Below are 15,000 nucleotides of genomic sequence, written 5' to 3' on the forward strand. Positions count from 1 at the left end.
AAGAGCACTCTAATTCAGTCTTATGCATTATACACACGACTCTGTGTGTGTGTGTGTGTGTGTGTGTGTGTGTGTGTGTGTGTGTGTGTGTGTGTGTGTGTGTGTAAGGGCAGTGCATTTTTGTCTTCTCTTGCTGACATCCTCTTTCACACAACTTTCTGTCACCAAAGAAATAGGACACTATGTATAGATCATATCACAGTGAGAAGCAATGAAAAGAGTTACAAACGCACATGCACACGTGCAAACACACGCACACACACGTGCACACACACGCACATGCACGTGTGCTACCACAGTACAGTGTTGCTTGTGTTCTGTGCAGGCCCAACTCTGTGGCTCCATTAGGACATGGAGGCATGAGAACTTTAAGAGAACTTATATAAGATATTTAATGGAACTTGTATAAGATTGTTAACGTAACTTGTATGAGACCTTTAATGGCACCTCTGTAAGACCTTTAATGGCAACTGTATGAATCCTTTAATGGCACCTATATGAGACCTCTAATGGCACGTGTATAAGACCTATAATGGCACCTGTATGAGACCTTTAATGGCACCTGAATGAGACCTTTAACGGCACCTGTATGACACCTTTAATGGCACCTGTATGAGACCTTTAACAACACCTGTAAGTATACCCCTGTGCCTCAACCCAGTGGCTTTATGCATGCAGATCCCTCTGGAGGAGTTTAGGATCTTCAGACCGTGCTCCTCACGGCTGCCACACTCCTGCAGTGAAAGTGTGTCCTAATGAGCTCTATCCAGACCACTCCCAGTGCATTCCCAGCCATCCACTCCATACAATGCCCAACTTGCAACAGGATGGAAAACATACAGGGACAAACTTGTTTCCTCCTGAGCTGTCCCACTGGTGTGTGTCAGGATGACGTCTGTCACCAGTGATGCTGAAGGAGACAAGCCCACGCTGACCTTGCCAGGCAGAGCACAGAGGAGAGAGAAAGGGCTGAGAAAACACATGAAACTACATAAGCAAAACCTTACAAGTGATTAATCAGCTCTCAGAGTGCATGTGTCAAGCTGGATTGTTTCTACAGAGCAGCCTGCCACTGCTATGCCAGTCTCTACTGGGAACTGTCCACACTTGGATGGAGACACCTGATTGGCTGTCTCTACTCGGAGCTGTCCACGCTTGGATGGAGACACGTGATTGGCTCCTGCTCACTGGGGCTTTTCCCTCTGCACCACCTGTGACTCACTGCACCATCATCACTCACACCATGAGTGGAGAGGGAAAGCCTATTTTCTGACTTATTAACCCAAAGGTCAGAGATCAGGGCACAGGTCAAATGAACCCTGCTGACAAAGTTGTCCATGATGAGAACCATCAGGTTTTAAAGATCATGGAACAAAGAGAATGACCCAAGAAATCAACCTAACCAACATGCCACATCAGCAAAATTTGTCAATTAATATTTTTTATTTTGTACACCTTATCAACTATCTGTGCAATAGCTGAGCACTGGGTGGGTAATAGCTGTGCTCTGGGTAGGTAGTAACTGAGCTCTGGGTAGGTAGTAGCTGAGCTCTGGGTAGGTAGTAGCTGAGCTCTGGGTGGGTATTAGCTGAGCTCTGGGTGGGTAATAGCTGGTCTCTGGGTGGGTAATAGCTGGGCTCTGGGTGGATATTAGGTGAGCTCTGGGTGGGTAATAGCTGGTCTCTGGGTGGGTAATAGCTGGGCTCTGGGTGGGTAATAGCTGGTCTCTGGGTGGGTAATAGCTTGTCTCTGGATGGGTAGTAGCTGAGCTCTGGGTGGGTATTAGCTGAGCTCTGGGTGGGTAATAGCTGAGCTCTGGGTGATATCACAGGCAACTCTCACTAGTGTTGGACATGGTGGAGCACATTGGCGCATTTTGGATTGGGTTCAAGAGTGTTTGAGAATACTCAATAATACTGGAGCATGTTATAGTGCAGGTTGAACCATTTTGGAGCATGTTAGAGTGTGTTGGAGCTTGCTGGAGCATGTTGGAGTGTGTTGGAGTGAGTTGGAGCATGATGGAATGAGCATGTTAGAGTTTGTTAGAGCATGTAGGAGCATGTTGGAGTGTGTTGAAACACGCTGGAGCTTGTTGGAACATATTGGAACATGTTAGAGCGTGTTAGAGTGTGTCAGAGAGGGAGGAGCCAGGAGCTAGCTGCATGAGCCATGTATTACTGTCCACCACAGGTGTAGGGTTAGGGTTAGGGTCAGGTTTAAGGTTAGGGTTAGGGTCAGGGTTAGGGTTAGGGTCAGTGTTAGGGTTAGGGTTAGGGTTAGGGTCAGGGTTAGGGTTAGGGTTAGGGTCAGGGTTAGGGTTAGGGTTAGGGTGAGTTAGGGTCAGGGTCAGGGTTAGGGTTAGGGTCAGGGTCAGGGTCAGGACTGCATCCATCCATATTCCAAAATCACTTAAGGGTTCTAGAACATGGTCTGAGATGAGCTAGGACTCTTAAAACTTGTCGGTTCCCCTCAGAGCTCCGTAGTTATCAGAGATGTGTGTGTGTGTGTGTGTGTGTGTGTGTGTGTGTGTGTGTGTGTGTGTGTGTGTGTGTGTGTGTGTGTTTAAGAAGCGCTCAGAGCTGGAATGCTCTTTCAGGTCTTATACTAGCATTTGTATGCAGAGCCAGCCAGGTCTCAGACACTGACAACACTACCAGTCCCCTAGTCTGAGCCAGTGGAGATTAGTTCTGGTCTCCTTCAGCTGCCTGGTGACTTACTTATTAATGAGAATTGCTACCTTCCATCATGCTAATAGAAGGGTCTAAAGATCACTGATTTGAGCCACTTAGAGTAATCCGATACAGGTAAATGATTTTCCATTACATTAGTTTCAGTTTCCAGATCCATCCTTTCTCTCAGCTACCGTTTCACGCAGAATGATACACTCGACTGTGCATTCTTTGTAATGATGGAAAAATCTAACAGTCAAACGTGTGGTTGTGCTGGAGTTTTGGTTAAGTGTTTTCTTCTCTCTCTGTTTCTCTCTTTCTGTCTCTCACGCTCTCGTTCTGCATAATTCTCTCCGTCTCTGTGTGTGTCTCTCTCTCTCTCTTTCTCTTTGCTGTTAGTGGTGTTTACCCTCTGTATGGTGCCCATTAGCTGTCAGCCAGGGTTTTTAACATGGTTTTTCTAGTCATTTGGGGCTTCAGCCTATCTTCGCCGAGATGTTAGAGTAGCAGAGATAATCTGCCCATGGGGTGGAAGCAAAGCATGCTCTGCTAGTTTGACTAACACAGTAGGGCAGCCAACCACCCTGGGGCACCTTTAAACGATAACTTTAATATTGGGTTGTTGTTGTTTTTAGCTCCACGAAACTTTTCATGAGAGCGCATCAGTTATTAAACCATCTCCAAAACTGGCTGTCACACGTCACCGGGACAAGTTATCCAACCTGTCTACATAAGGAGGGATAACAAATATTCTTGAGCTGGTTGATTTAGCCTGAAACGCCACATAAAAAAAATATATTTCCTTCGGTTTTATACCGTTCTAGGTCAGAAAGGTTTCGTCCCCGAAACGTGTTTAACAACAAACAGAGGTGTATCTAAAGCAGAAGACCGCAAGCGTTCACTGCTGAAACGTGCTGCTGTTAACGGTGCATTAGACAAGCCGGTGTTTCTGGACTGTTTGGGTATTCCGCTCACACGCGGGACCCCGCCGGACCGTGCGCGCTCTGACAGTGGGGGGTTGGGGGGTGTTTTGAGGGGGTGTTTTGAGGGGGTGTTTTTTTGGCGGGGTGGGGGAGGGGGGTGTTGACGGGCTCTTGGAGCTCCGCCCGCTGCAGGAGTTTCGCCTGACTGTTCGCGGTCTCTGTTCAGTCTAGTCTACTCCGGGAAGCCCACACGCGGTCTCATCGGTAAGCTGACGGGGTTTTGGATCTCGCTTCACCGCTTCACTCCCGCGCGGAAATCTAATGTGACCGGAGTGGTTTAACAGTTGTGGGACCGCCGAGTGCTGCCGGACGAGTAAGGACTCCGCAGGTAAACCGTAAATCCTTAGCATTCGTACAAAATCTGTCAGACGCGTCTCGGTTGTTGTTGTTTGGGGTTTTTTTGCCCGTCGTAGGTGCTGACTTGTTTGTTTTATGCACATACGAGATTGTACATCAAAGCGCATTAAGGTTGGTTTGCGCCAAGCGAGAGAGAAGCAGAGGTGCGACACTGGATTATGACTGGGGAGATACGATTACACCTCGCGGTGCCTTCTGCGCATAAGGGAACCGTGCAAATTGCGTTTCGCCAGGTGATCAACCGTTAACGGACCCGCGTTAAGCCTGGCCATCACCGACACCGTGCGGGTAGTCGGTTGGGAGCGAGCGATGCCACTGCAGCCAGCGGCGCTGCTGATCCGCCGAGGACCGAGGCACGCGCCAGCAGCCAAACACGCCAGCGCGTGCGAGACGCGTCACAGCGCGGCGAGGCGCCGTTAACGGGCCTCGCCTCCCGGGATGTCCCGCGTCATGAACCTGGACATTAAAAACGGTTTTGTCCGCTCACACGGCGCAAGGTACCCGAATGAAATTTGTCCCATTTCCACACACGTCCATTGCCTTAAAAAGTTTGGACGTCGCGGCTCGTACAGCCATTTGTTTCGTAGCCGTTAGTGGCATGTGGCGAAGGATTAACAGGTGGTACAAGAACCGGTGGCCTTTACCACAAATGCGTTGGAGTCAAGTGTAAATGGATAAGAGGTGGAAGTCGTGGTCGAGAATAATTCTCGGTAGTTTTAACACGTTGTCGGTGGAACAGCAGCCTCGCCCCTCCGTCGTCTCGGCTCTGGACTCGTCAGACCTGTAGCCGGAGAGTCTCAGCACTTACACCGGGTCTTTCTGCGGCTGTTGTGGGTAGGAGGTTAACTCCTGTGAAAGGTTCTCCTCACACACACACACACACACACACACACACACACACGGCGGCGGCGGCGGCGGCTGTGGCGAGAGAGCTGCCGCCAGCTCAGAGAGGGGCTTTATCGTGCCACGTCGGTCATGCTGATTCGTGTCTTTACTCAAACTTAATTGTATCGTTTCTTTCTGTTTTGTTTTATTTTCTCCTGGCTTCTGCTGAACTGAGTGGAGTGCGGCTTCAGCTTTCTAGCCGTAACTTAAGAAGGAATTTGGCTGACTAACGTATTTTGTTGTAGAGAATTCAAGTTGACCATAAACGTTAACAGACGATGCGTTTTGCCAAACCAAACTCCTGCTGTTTCAAAACGTGTATCAGTTTGTTGTGATGCCACTGAGTGGCATTCCTGGCTTTGAGAGGGGATGATGTGAGCAGGTGTACGTTTGACAGGTGGACCAGTCCCAGCAACGGGCAGGACCAGCAGTACGCTGTCTAACTGCGGTTCGAACCCCAAACTTCCAGCTCTCAGCCTGGAACCGTGAACCGCTCAGTAACTGTTCAGCTACGACAGAAAAAAAAGCCATGGTTATGGAAATGAGCTCTGCGCTGATTTTCGCTGGGGATGGAGCTGCTCTCAGACGCTGGGTTTCCAAACCCCTGCCACCGTGCATCTCGAACTGCACTTTTCCCCGATGACTCATGCCTGCTAAAGCTGGCTGTGGAGTTTTTTTTTTTTTTTCTCTGAATCACTGTGACGATGTGGTTCATTTTAAAGGAAGCAACACATGCTGTTTCCGCCTAGCAGTAAACAGAGCAGTAAACAGAACAGTAAAACTCACGGTTACTAGCCGGAGGCACAGTGGGCTGGTGAGTTATTTGATGGGCTGTTTGTACTGGGTGGGGCTGTCTTGCCTCACGACTTGAGTCATGTTTCTGGGATGGAGCTGAAAACAGTGGCCTGGGGACAAAGGTAAAAGCTGCACCCACTAAACCGAGCAGGTGGAGTGGGCTGATCCTGGATCGGCGTCTTCAGATTAAAGCCTTTGACCTTCTCTGCTGGGAAACAAAGAGCCAGACTGCTCTCAGATCAGTTGAAAGGGGGCTAAATAATGTCAGGCCCGGCACCTGCTCTGGCCCAGCCGCGCTGTAAGATTTTTCCCTTCGGCGGGGAGAGAAACGGACACCAGCTGGGAAAGCCAGTGTGCAGTGTGTGAGCTTTCTCACCACAGGGTGTATGTGGTGTGTGAGGAACACAGACAAACCCTGTCGTGGTGTGAAACCCCCCCCCCCCCCCCCTCCACTGCATGCATTCCAAACATTCCAACCTTCCGTTGGCTCCGTGCCCCGCTGGAACGGCAGGGTGCGCTAGGAATCCTGTTCCGTCGACCCCTGACAACTCTGGGGGTCAAGTCAGGAACTCTAATTTGGGAGCCCTGGGAAAAAGTGGGGCAGGAGTCGAGCGAGGTTGGAATTCTGCGCTGCTGAGGAGAATGCACGCAGGTGGTTTGCTGGCCCTGGGAACGCCGGGAGGGGCACCCCACGGTGTCGGGACGCCATCAAACACACCACCGTGCGCTCAGTTCTCCAGGTGGTTGTTTGGGTGAAGCAGAAGATGATCTTTCATAAGCAGGTGAAACTTTGACAGGCCTGACGAGATGACAGAGTTGGAGGCAGAACTCCTGTAGCCCGGTGAACAGCTGGAGATATTAATACCCTTATTTAATGTCTTGGGTGTGCTTGCACTATTATTGGAAGGTTTTAATATAGTGTCCAGGAGCCTGCTGGATAAATGCAGTCTATGTAAATGTGTCTAGGAGGACTGTAGAGATCAGGGGTAGCTGGTGCTTTTTGACCTCTGCTGGTGGTACTTTCGCCTTTCTTGCACAAGAGAGTATCCGTGTGTGTTATTTCAGCAACTGTAATGAAATAATTGATTTATTTATGCATGACTTGCACCTGGTTGTGTTTGGCAGCAGCTGAAAGATTTTTTTGTTTTGTTTTGTTTTTGCACTGAGAGCCAACCGCCCTTGCCGGATATTAATCCATTTGTGATTTTGTATTGGTTTGTTGACGCGATGTTACCAGTTGACCGTTTTTGTATACCCAAAATGACTTTTTAAAATTGTTCTGGATAATGTTAGTTATAATGAATGGGAGTTAATAGACACCAGATATCATTATGCAAAGGAGTGGATGTTATTGGTAGTTTTACTACATTTCAACTTGCACTTTTTAAAGTTATTTCTCAGCAGTTCTCCATCTGATCTCTCCTCAGGCTTCCCCAGGGGTTAGCCATCTGCTGTGCAGCATGCCCCATTATCTTGCCTTCTGCTTCCTTGGCTCCACCCAGCAGTGACCCGGAAGTAGAACCCAATCGGACAGGAAGTTGGTGTCCGTGATAAGATGTCTGTGTGTGGCGAGTTTGCGGAGCACGTTTGGAAACCAGGCTCATGTAAGAACTGCTTCCACCCCCGCAGTGCCCACACGCAGGTCAACACAGTGGGCGGTGCCAGTGCCAGGCCCAGCGTGGGCGGGGCTAACACCAGGCCCAGTGGAGGCAGAGACGAAGACGGTGGAGGAGTGTCCCCTTCTCCCTACAGTAAGCCCACCATCGCCGTCAGGCCGACCATGATGAACACGGACGCTACAGAGACCACAGTAGATGTCAACGTGAACTCAGACCAGGTAACGAAGGGAAGAACCACAGTATTCAACTACACATGCTAAATTAGCTGGGAATGAAGTGTTAACAGTGATACTGTTAGTGTATAATACTACTGCTACTAGTGTGTACTGATACTGTTAGTGTATACTACTACTGCTACTAGTGTGTACTGATACTGTTAGTGTATACTACTACTGCTACTAGTGTGTACTGATACTGTTAGTGTATACTACTACTGCTACTAGTGTGTACTGATACTGTTAGTGTATACTACTACTGCTACTAGTGTGTACTGATACTGTTAGTGTATACTACTACTGCTACTAGTGTGTACTGATACTGTTAGTGTCTACTACTACTGCTACTAGTGTGTACTGATACTGTTAGTGTCTACTACTACTGCTACTAGTGTGTACTGATACTGTTAGTGTATACTACTACTGCTACTAGTGTGTACTGATACTGTTAGTGTATAATACTACTGCTACTAGTGTGTACTGATACTGTTGGTGTCTACTACTACTGCTACTAGTGTGTACTGATACTGTTAGTGTATACTACTACTGCTACTAGTGTGTACTGATACTGTTAGTGTATAATACTACTGCTACTAGTGTGTACTGATACTGTTGGTGTCTACTACTACTGCTACTAGTGTGTACTGATACTGTTAGTGTATACTACTACTGCTACTAGTGTGTACTGATACTGTTGGTGTCTACTACTACTGCTACTAGTGTGTACTGATACTGTTAGTGTCTACTACTACTGCTACTAGTGTGTACTGATACTGTTAGTGTATACTACTACTGCTACTAGTGTGTACTGATACTGTTAGTGTATAATACTACTGCTACTAGTGTGTACTGATACTGTTGGTGTCTACTACTACTGCTACTAGTGTGTACTGATACTGTTAGTGTATACTACTACTGCTACTAGTGTGTACTGATACTGTTAGTGTCTACTACTACTGCTACTAGTGTGTACTGATACTGTTGGTGTCTACTACTACTGCTACTAGTGTGTACTGATACTGTTAGTGTATACTACTACTGCTACTAGTGTGTACTGATACTGTTGGTGTATACTACTAGTGTGTACTGATACTGTTGGTGTATACTACTAGTGTGTACTGATACTGTTGGTGTATACTACTAGTGTGTACTGATACTGTTAGTGTATACTACTACTACTGGGGTATGCTGATACTGTCACTGTATACTTCCATTAGTGGCTTTAGTTATTGTGCTTTTTAGTTATTGTGTCACATTGGTCCTCTGCTGTTCCAGTCGTTGGTGCTGAAACCTTCTTCCATGTTCTTAATAATCATAATAAAGCAGATTTCATGAATTATTAAGCAGAATGAAATAGTCCAGCTAAGACTAAGGCATGAAGTCCTTGCTCTGTCATGTCGTCTTACTACAGGCAGAAGTAAAGTGACCTCAGAGCAGAACACTGTTTCATAGTTTGGAGTTTCTGCCCATAATGACTAATATCAACATGGACCATGCAGAAAATCAGCATTCTGGAAAATTCTATGGCAAATAATTGGCAAATAAATAAAATCAATGGCTAGGGTCTCCTCCAGTGCTTGTTAAATGCAGAGGATCGGTGAGAAGCAGTGATGCATTGTGGGAACGTCAGTATCCATGGTCCTGCACCAGCATTTTGAGGAGGTGTGCTCATGCACGCTCGGGTTAACGACTCTTGCTGGTGAACTGTATCTCCACTGTTGCATAAAAGTTTGTGAGCATGAGTGAAAATGAAAAATAGTGTTTTAACTGAAGTGTCTCCTTTCAATTCCCCCACTGAATGCGTGCACGTACTCGACCTGCCGATCGGGACGCGTGCGTTGCCAACGTGGTCGACATGCCCCGGCAGAGCCCAAAGAGTCCCGTCGGGCTGAAGATCCTGGACCTCTCAACACTCTGCACCGACATCAACGGCTGCAGCACAGTACTGAGAGAGGCCCTGCTGCAGGCCGGCGCCCCGGGCAAGCGGGACCACAGCGGCAGGCGCCCGATGTGCGTGCTCTCTCCCACGGGGCTGCCCGAGCCCGCCGCCGTTACCAGCAGCGTGTTCGTCACAAAGGAGGAAAGTCTAAAGGGGAATGGCAACAGCGACCCCTACAGGGCAAATCTGGCCAGAATGGTCAAGAGCAACTACATGGGTACACAGGAGTCACAAGTTCAGGGTCACGCCCAGAGGAGCTTGTATCCAGGGACCTGCGAAGAGGTCGTGACCGTAACATCGTCTGTGCAGGAAGTTCAGACGACTCTCGGGTTGGGGCTTGTGGCGGGAGTGCCGGGAAACAGCACGGACAGCGTGTCCAGGGAGACGTCGAGCACTTCGTCGTCACCGGCAGCGACCCCAGACTCCCGGAACGTCAGTTTATCGGACTCGTGCTCGTACGGGAGCAGTTCGGACTCGCTGGCAGGAGCGGACGTTTTCCACCTCGCCGGTCCGGAGAGCCCCGGGGATGCGGTCAGGTGGGGCAGCCCCACCAAGGGTCACCCAGGCAGGAGGGCAGGCAGCGAGCCCATCTACGCCGAGAGCTCCAAGCGGAAGCTCCGACCCCAGCAGCACACGGAGGTGGGCGCCGAGGTCAACGGCAGCGCGGAAAGTCCGAGGGCGACCATAACCGTGGTGGCCGCCCACACCGAGGAAAACAACCGGATATTCTACCTGAGCAGCCCGGACTCCGCGGTCAGCACACAATGGCAGCACTTCGGCCCCGCGACCCCCGACGACCCCGCCGGCCCGGCCTTCAGTTGGCCGCCTTCCCCCAGCACCACGGAAACGACCCCGGCGACCTCTGTCGTGCCTTCTGTCCAGACCAAGCCCCAGACCAGCCCCCCGATCCCCCCCAAGAGAAGCGGCCGCTCCCCGAAGCTGGGCACCTCCAGCCTTTCCCCACTTCCCCTCCCTGAGCTCAGCCCCCCAGCCCCCCAGCCGAGCTCCAGAGCCATCCAGGGGGATGCCCCGTCCTCCGGCCCGGCTGTCGCCCCCGCAGAGCGGAGGCAGAAGCTCCGCAACACCCGGAGCCTGGAGGGTCGCATCGAGGAGGAGGAGGAGGGCGAGGAGGGAGGCCCCAGCAGCGGGTTGGCCGGCCGCGTCGACGGCCCCGCCGTCCGCGGGCCGGGGGCGAGCGGAAGGAGCTGCACGCACGTGAGTGAGCCCGTGCCAGGGACCGACACCAACAATAGCGGCAGTCAGAAACAGACGGGCACCCGAGCGCAGGACGACACGCGGAGGGGCAGCGTGCTGGGAGGAGTCGCCTCCAGCCCCTCCGCTCTGTCCGCTGCCTCCTCCACACAGCTCCCCGCTGTAGCCGGCGCAGACACCACCGAGCCCAAACCACCTCCACCACCTCCCAAAAAGCACCATAGGTAAGGATCTGCTTGGCTGCTCAGGCTGTGTGTGTGTGTGTGTGTGTGTGTGTGTGTGTGTGTGTGTGTGTGTGTGTGTGTGTGTGTGTGTGTGTGTGTGTGTGTGTGTGTGTGTGCCAGACTGTAGTAGGGTCCTCTGCTTATTAATTGTGTACTGTTGTAACTGTTAATGGGAGTTTGTCAGAAGAGGTTGGAGCTCTTATTTGTTCTTTATTGGGCATGTAAAAGAACCCTTAAAATGTTTTCTTTTTAAATTTCTTTTTGCTTTTAACAAAGGCTTTGATTGGTGCAATTTGTTTTGATTTAATGAAGTCTTAATGACTCACTCTCTTACTCTTAGATTTTTTTGAGGGGCGTGGGTCGGTTCTTTTTTGTTTTTACATTTTCTTGAATTACCAGAAATAATTGGTTATGAAGATTAAGTGGCATCAACTGGACTGGTTAATATTACGAGTCGGCGAGCCAGTCGGTCCGTGCGGACGTTAAAGCTGCATACCGTTCCGTTGCTTCCACAGCAGACAGGGTTCGGTGGGAGCAGGTTCGTGCTGTTCTCGTGTCCATCGCTGTACTGAAGCCCAGACTCTAGCGTTAACTTGACCCTGACCCATACTTACTTTATGCTTTGCTGAAGCCTTTCTTTGTTCGTGCTCAACGTTCTCTAAGCTCCTCCCCCTCCGTCACACGCTGTCTCTCTTTTTAAAAGCTGGTCAGCTGACCTGGGCCATGGTGTGCGGACCCTGCGACGTTTGTGCTCATGCATGTTCCATGTCTCGATATCTGCCTCCATCTCTCTCTCTCTCCCCCCTCATTCATTTTCTGGTTCTTCTCTCTTTCTCGCTGTTGAGGGTCATTCTCCCTTGTGTACGCCATCGCTGCCGTAACCCAGCGCAGGCTGGTTTGGCTCCGTACTGAAAACTATCTGGATGAATTCCTTGTTTCATTAACAGTGTCTGTTTTGTTAGTTTTGTCTGTTGTCTTTGTCTAAACTAAATGCGTTCCTTTTGTCAGTGTTTGCTGGTACTCCATGCCCCTAGCTATCATCCAGTGCGCACATCCCTGCTGCACACCAAGACCTCTCTTAAGCCTCACGCACACTGCTCCACTTTTAACAACAAGCTTGCCCTTCTGTTAAATTTTTCCAGTTGGAAGTTATTTCCGGGCCGGGGTGTGAATCGCGAGCGACCATCGTGTGGATAACCGGGCAGAGCGAGAGTAGGTACGGGTCAGTCCGAAACCCTGCGGTCAAAGTCCTGAGCTGATCGCAGGCACGCCGATATTTTCACATGTTCAGACGTTTGATTTTTGCGACCGTTTTTTTTCGGGTTTCTCTGGGTTCAAGGTAGCCGCTAGCCCAGGTTACTTTAGCATGGAGCTGGTAGGAGTTCGGACTGTTTGGCGCTTTATCAGCTTTGTGGCGATTAAACCATGGTGGGGTCTGCTGATCACTCAAACCGAGGGACACGCGGGACATCCACCGCTGCTACCATGGCTGTGTTTACGTCCAACAGTGGAGGCCTCGATGCTGCCGTTTAGCTGCTACAGGAAAAGCCCCACAGCCCGTTTAGCTGCTACAGGAAAAGCCCCACAGCCTGTTTAGCTGCTACAGGAAAAGCCCCACAGCCTGTTTCATAGACGTTCTTATTTCTGTTGGGACACTAACAGCTATTACATCTCTTGTTTTTTATTACACCGCTAGCACACACCAAATGACAGTACTGTTACCCGTGTGTGTAGAGATTTGCTTTACGCAGCTGCTCTCGCTCCTGTGTGTGTGTGTGTGTGTGTGTGAGAGACAGAGAGTGTGTGTAAAGACTCGACTTGCCCAACTGACGTCAATCTCATTCGTGTGTGTGTAAAGACTCGTCCTATCCAACTGATGTAACTCTCACTCATGCGTGAAGACACTCACTCTGACATGTGTATGGAAAGACTCGCCTAACCCAACCCACCTCATACCTCCATCAGGCCGGCAAGACGTCTCGCTCTACGGCCCACTCACAACAGCCTGCACACGACGGTGAAACCTTGGTTCTGTCCAGTAGGTCAGAGAGCGACCCGTTAACCCAGAGGTCAGCGTCATGCGAGGCACCATTCAGAAACTGGCTCCTTGCATCCGAGGCAGTGTTGCGTAAGGGTCACTTGTGGAAAATCCGCAAGTAGGAAAAGTGAGGTCTGACCCCAAAGTTTGAACCAAGTGATAGAGGACGAGTTCTGAGCAAGTACTGCTTTGCCTGATGAATCATTGAAGAAGCAGATGGTGGGAGAGATCTGTTTTTCCCTCTCAACTGAGCACTAGAAGCTGAGATCACTCCAGGAGCAGAGTTTCATTCCATAGTTGCCGTGTCAACAAGACCTCGCTGGCTGCAGGTGTTGTACCGTTTTATGGTTGCTAGGTCAGATGGCTTTTTCCTGACTTACTCAAACCAGCCTCCCACCGCCCCATGCCAGCTGGGTTAAAGATGGTTCCGGAGAAATGGAACGAGGCAGATTTGTTGCCCCCGGCATTTGCCCCTGCTCCAAGTCCCTCCGTGCCCCAGAGACCAATGCGGCCGCCCCCCCCCCCCCCTCCCAGATTTCAGAGAAAAGATAGCAGCTAGTTGCTAGGTGTGAATAAGAAGCCTCACTTGGAGCAGAGCTAGCACGCTGTGATGTACGGATATTTTAACACGCAACAGTAGGGGGAGAACTTAAAATACCCCAGGCAGCGTCGCGTCTGAGCCGGGTAGGCGAGTAGGCTGATGACTTCAGCACTCGGCTTGGACTGAGCGGAGGATTTCCCACACAGGTGGGCGCTGCTTGTTTTCGGTGTCTCAGCGTGGTGAAGAGTCCCTTTTGGTTGTTGTTGTGCGTAGGAGCCTTTCTAAAGAGTTCAGGGTTTCGGGGTTTATCCGACATTGGATTCGGGTGTCGCAGCTTTGGAAGGGTGTGGCAAGTCTTGCATGTGATTGCGTGATTCGTGGGGTGAGTCGTGTGAGCAATGAGTTGATCTTGATGCAGGTTTTGAAGTGGGGTGATCAGAGGTGAGCAGTGGTGCAGTTCTGGGTTGAGTCTTGCAAACAGTGGTATTTTTGGGGTCAGCAAGCGAAGGCGTGGTTTTGGGGTGAGTTTCACGCGTGATGGCGTGGCGAGATTCGGCCTCCTCCATGCAGCCGGCGCGACGCTGTTATTGTCTCAGTGGTTTCCCAGTGCTCCCGCAGCCTGTTCAGGTGCTGAGTCTGGCAGATCCTTCCTGGGCACCGCGGACAGCAGGCACAGATCTCATTCTCAGCTCGAGACATGAACACAGTGCAGCGTGAGCCAAAGAGAGAGAGATGGGCAGAGAAGTGGAGAGAGAGAGAGAGAGAGAGAGAGAGAGAGAGAGAGAGAGAGAGAGGACCAGTTCCTCTTGGCATGCTTAGGATTATAATATAAAAGTTTATAAGTTTTAGCAGTGTGGCAGGTCCCGGTGGGTTGGTGGGCGGCGGCCTGTGGACTCACCTAGTGTCCACCTGCTTTAATCTGGCAAGCGCATCCAGAGAGGGAGACGTGCACTAGGCTTGCCTCGAGCATGCTCCAGCCAGGTGTGCTTGTGCGCGCACACACACATGCACACGCTTAGACACACATTCATATATACCCTCACAGCAGCACTCAAACATATAGAGTGTAAGACACACTGACACAAGCATGTCTACAGTGCCATTGTCTCCACCTGTCCCAGCTTTACTTATTCTGGTCTCGCTCATCAGATGCTGTGATGCTAAACTAATGCAGACAGACGTCTGGGACTGTTTCTTGAAATACCCAGTGTGTGAGTGTGTGTGCTTGCTGGTGAGAGTGTTGAGTGTGTGTGTGTGTGTGTGTGTGTGTGTGTGTGTGTGTGTGTGTGTGTGTGACTCATAGCCCTGATGTGGTTTATGTCTGCTGCATTTCAGTTGTGTGTGTGTGTGTGTGTGTGTGTGTGTGTGTGTGTGTGTGTGTGCGCGTACGTGTTTGTGGTTTACTAAATTTCAGCTGCCACAAGGGTTCTCTTTTTAGGAAAGTGACCTTTGACCTTAACCCTTTGGTATTTTAGCACTGCTTCTCCAGCATTGAGGAGCCTCAGCTGTAGTGAGCAGTGTTA

General features: G+C 50.3%; 1 protein-coding gene across 3 annotated transcripts in view; it reads left to right on the forward strand.

Annotated features, from left to right (window-relative positions):
• The window catches only part of prag1 (PEAK1 related, kinase-activating pseudokinase 1), a 24,679-nt gene that overhangs the window by 1,314 nt on the left and 8,365 nt on the right, over nucleotides 1-15,000 (forward strand). Inside the window, exons 1-3 of one of the 3 annotated variants that reach the window (XM_035521395.2) lie at nucleotides 3,751-3,980; nucleotides 7,117-7,526; nucleotides 9,391-10,898. In XM_035521395.2, coding sequence (XP_035377288.2) covers nucleotides 7,245-7,526; nucleotides 9,391-10,898 — 1,790 coding nt within the window. In that variant the 5' untranslated portion in view covers nucleotides 3,751-3,980; nucleotides 7,117-7,244. Of the gene's footprint in view, nucleotides 1-3,750; nucleotides 3,981-7,116; nucleotides 7,527-9,390; nucleotides 10,899-15,000 lie in introns of those variants that run through there. The other 2 variants (XM_081704464.1, XM_081704463.1) reach the window with 2 other exon arrangements.

Source organism: Electrophorus electricus, chromosome 21 (genome assembly GCF_041902795.1).
Source record: "Electrophorus electricus isolate QZ-2024a chromosome 21, ASM4190279v1, whole genome shotgun sequence".
Lineage (NCBI taxonomy): Eukaryota > Metazoa > Chordata > Actinopteri > Gymnotiformes > Gymnotidae > Electrophorus > Electrophorus electricus.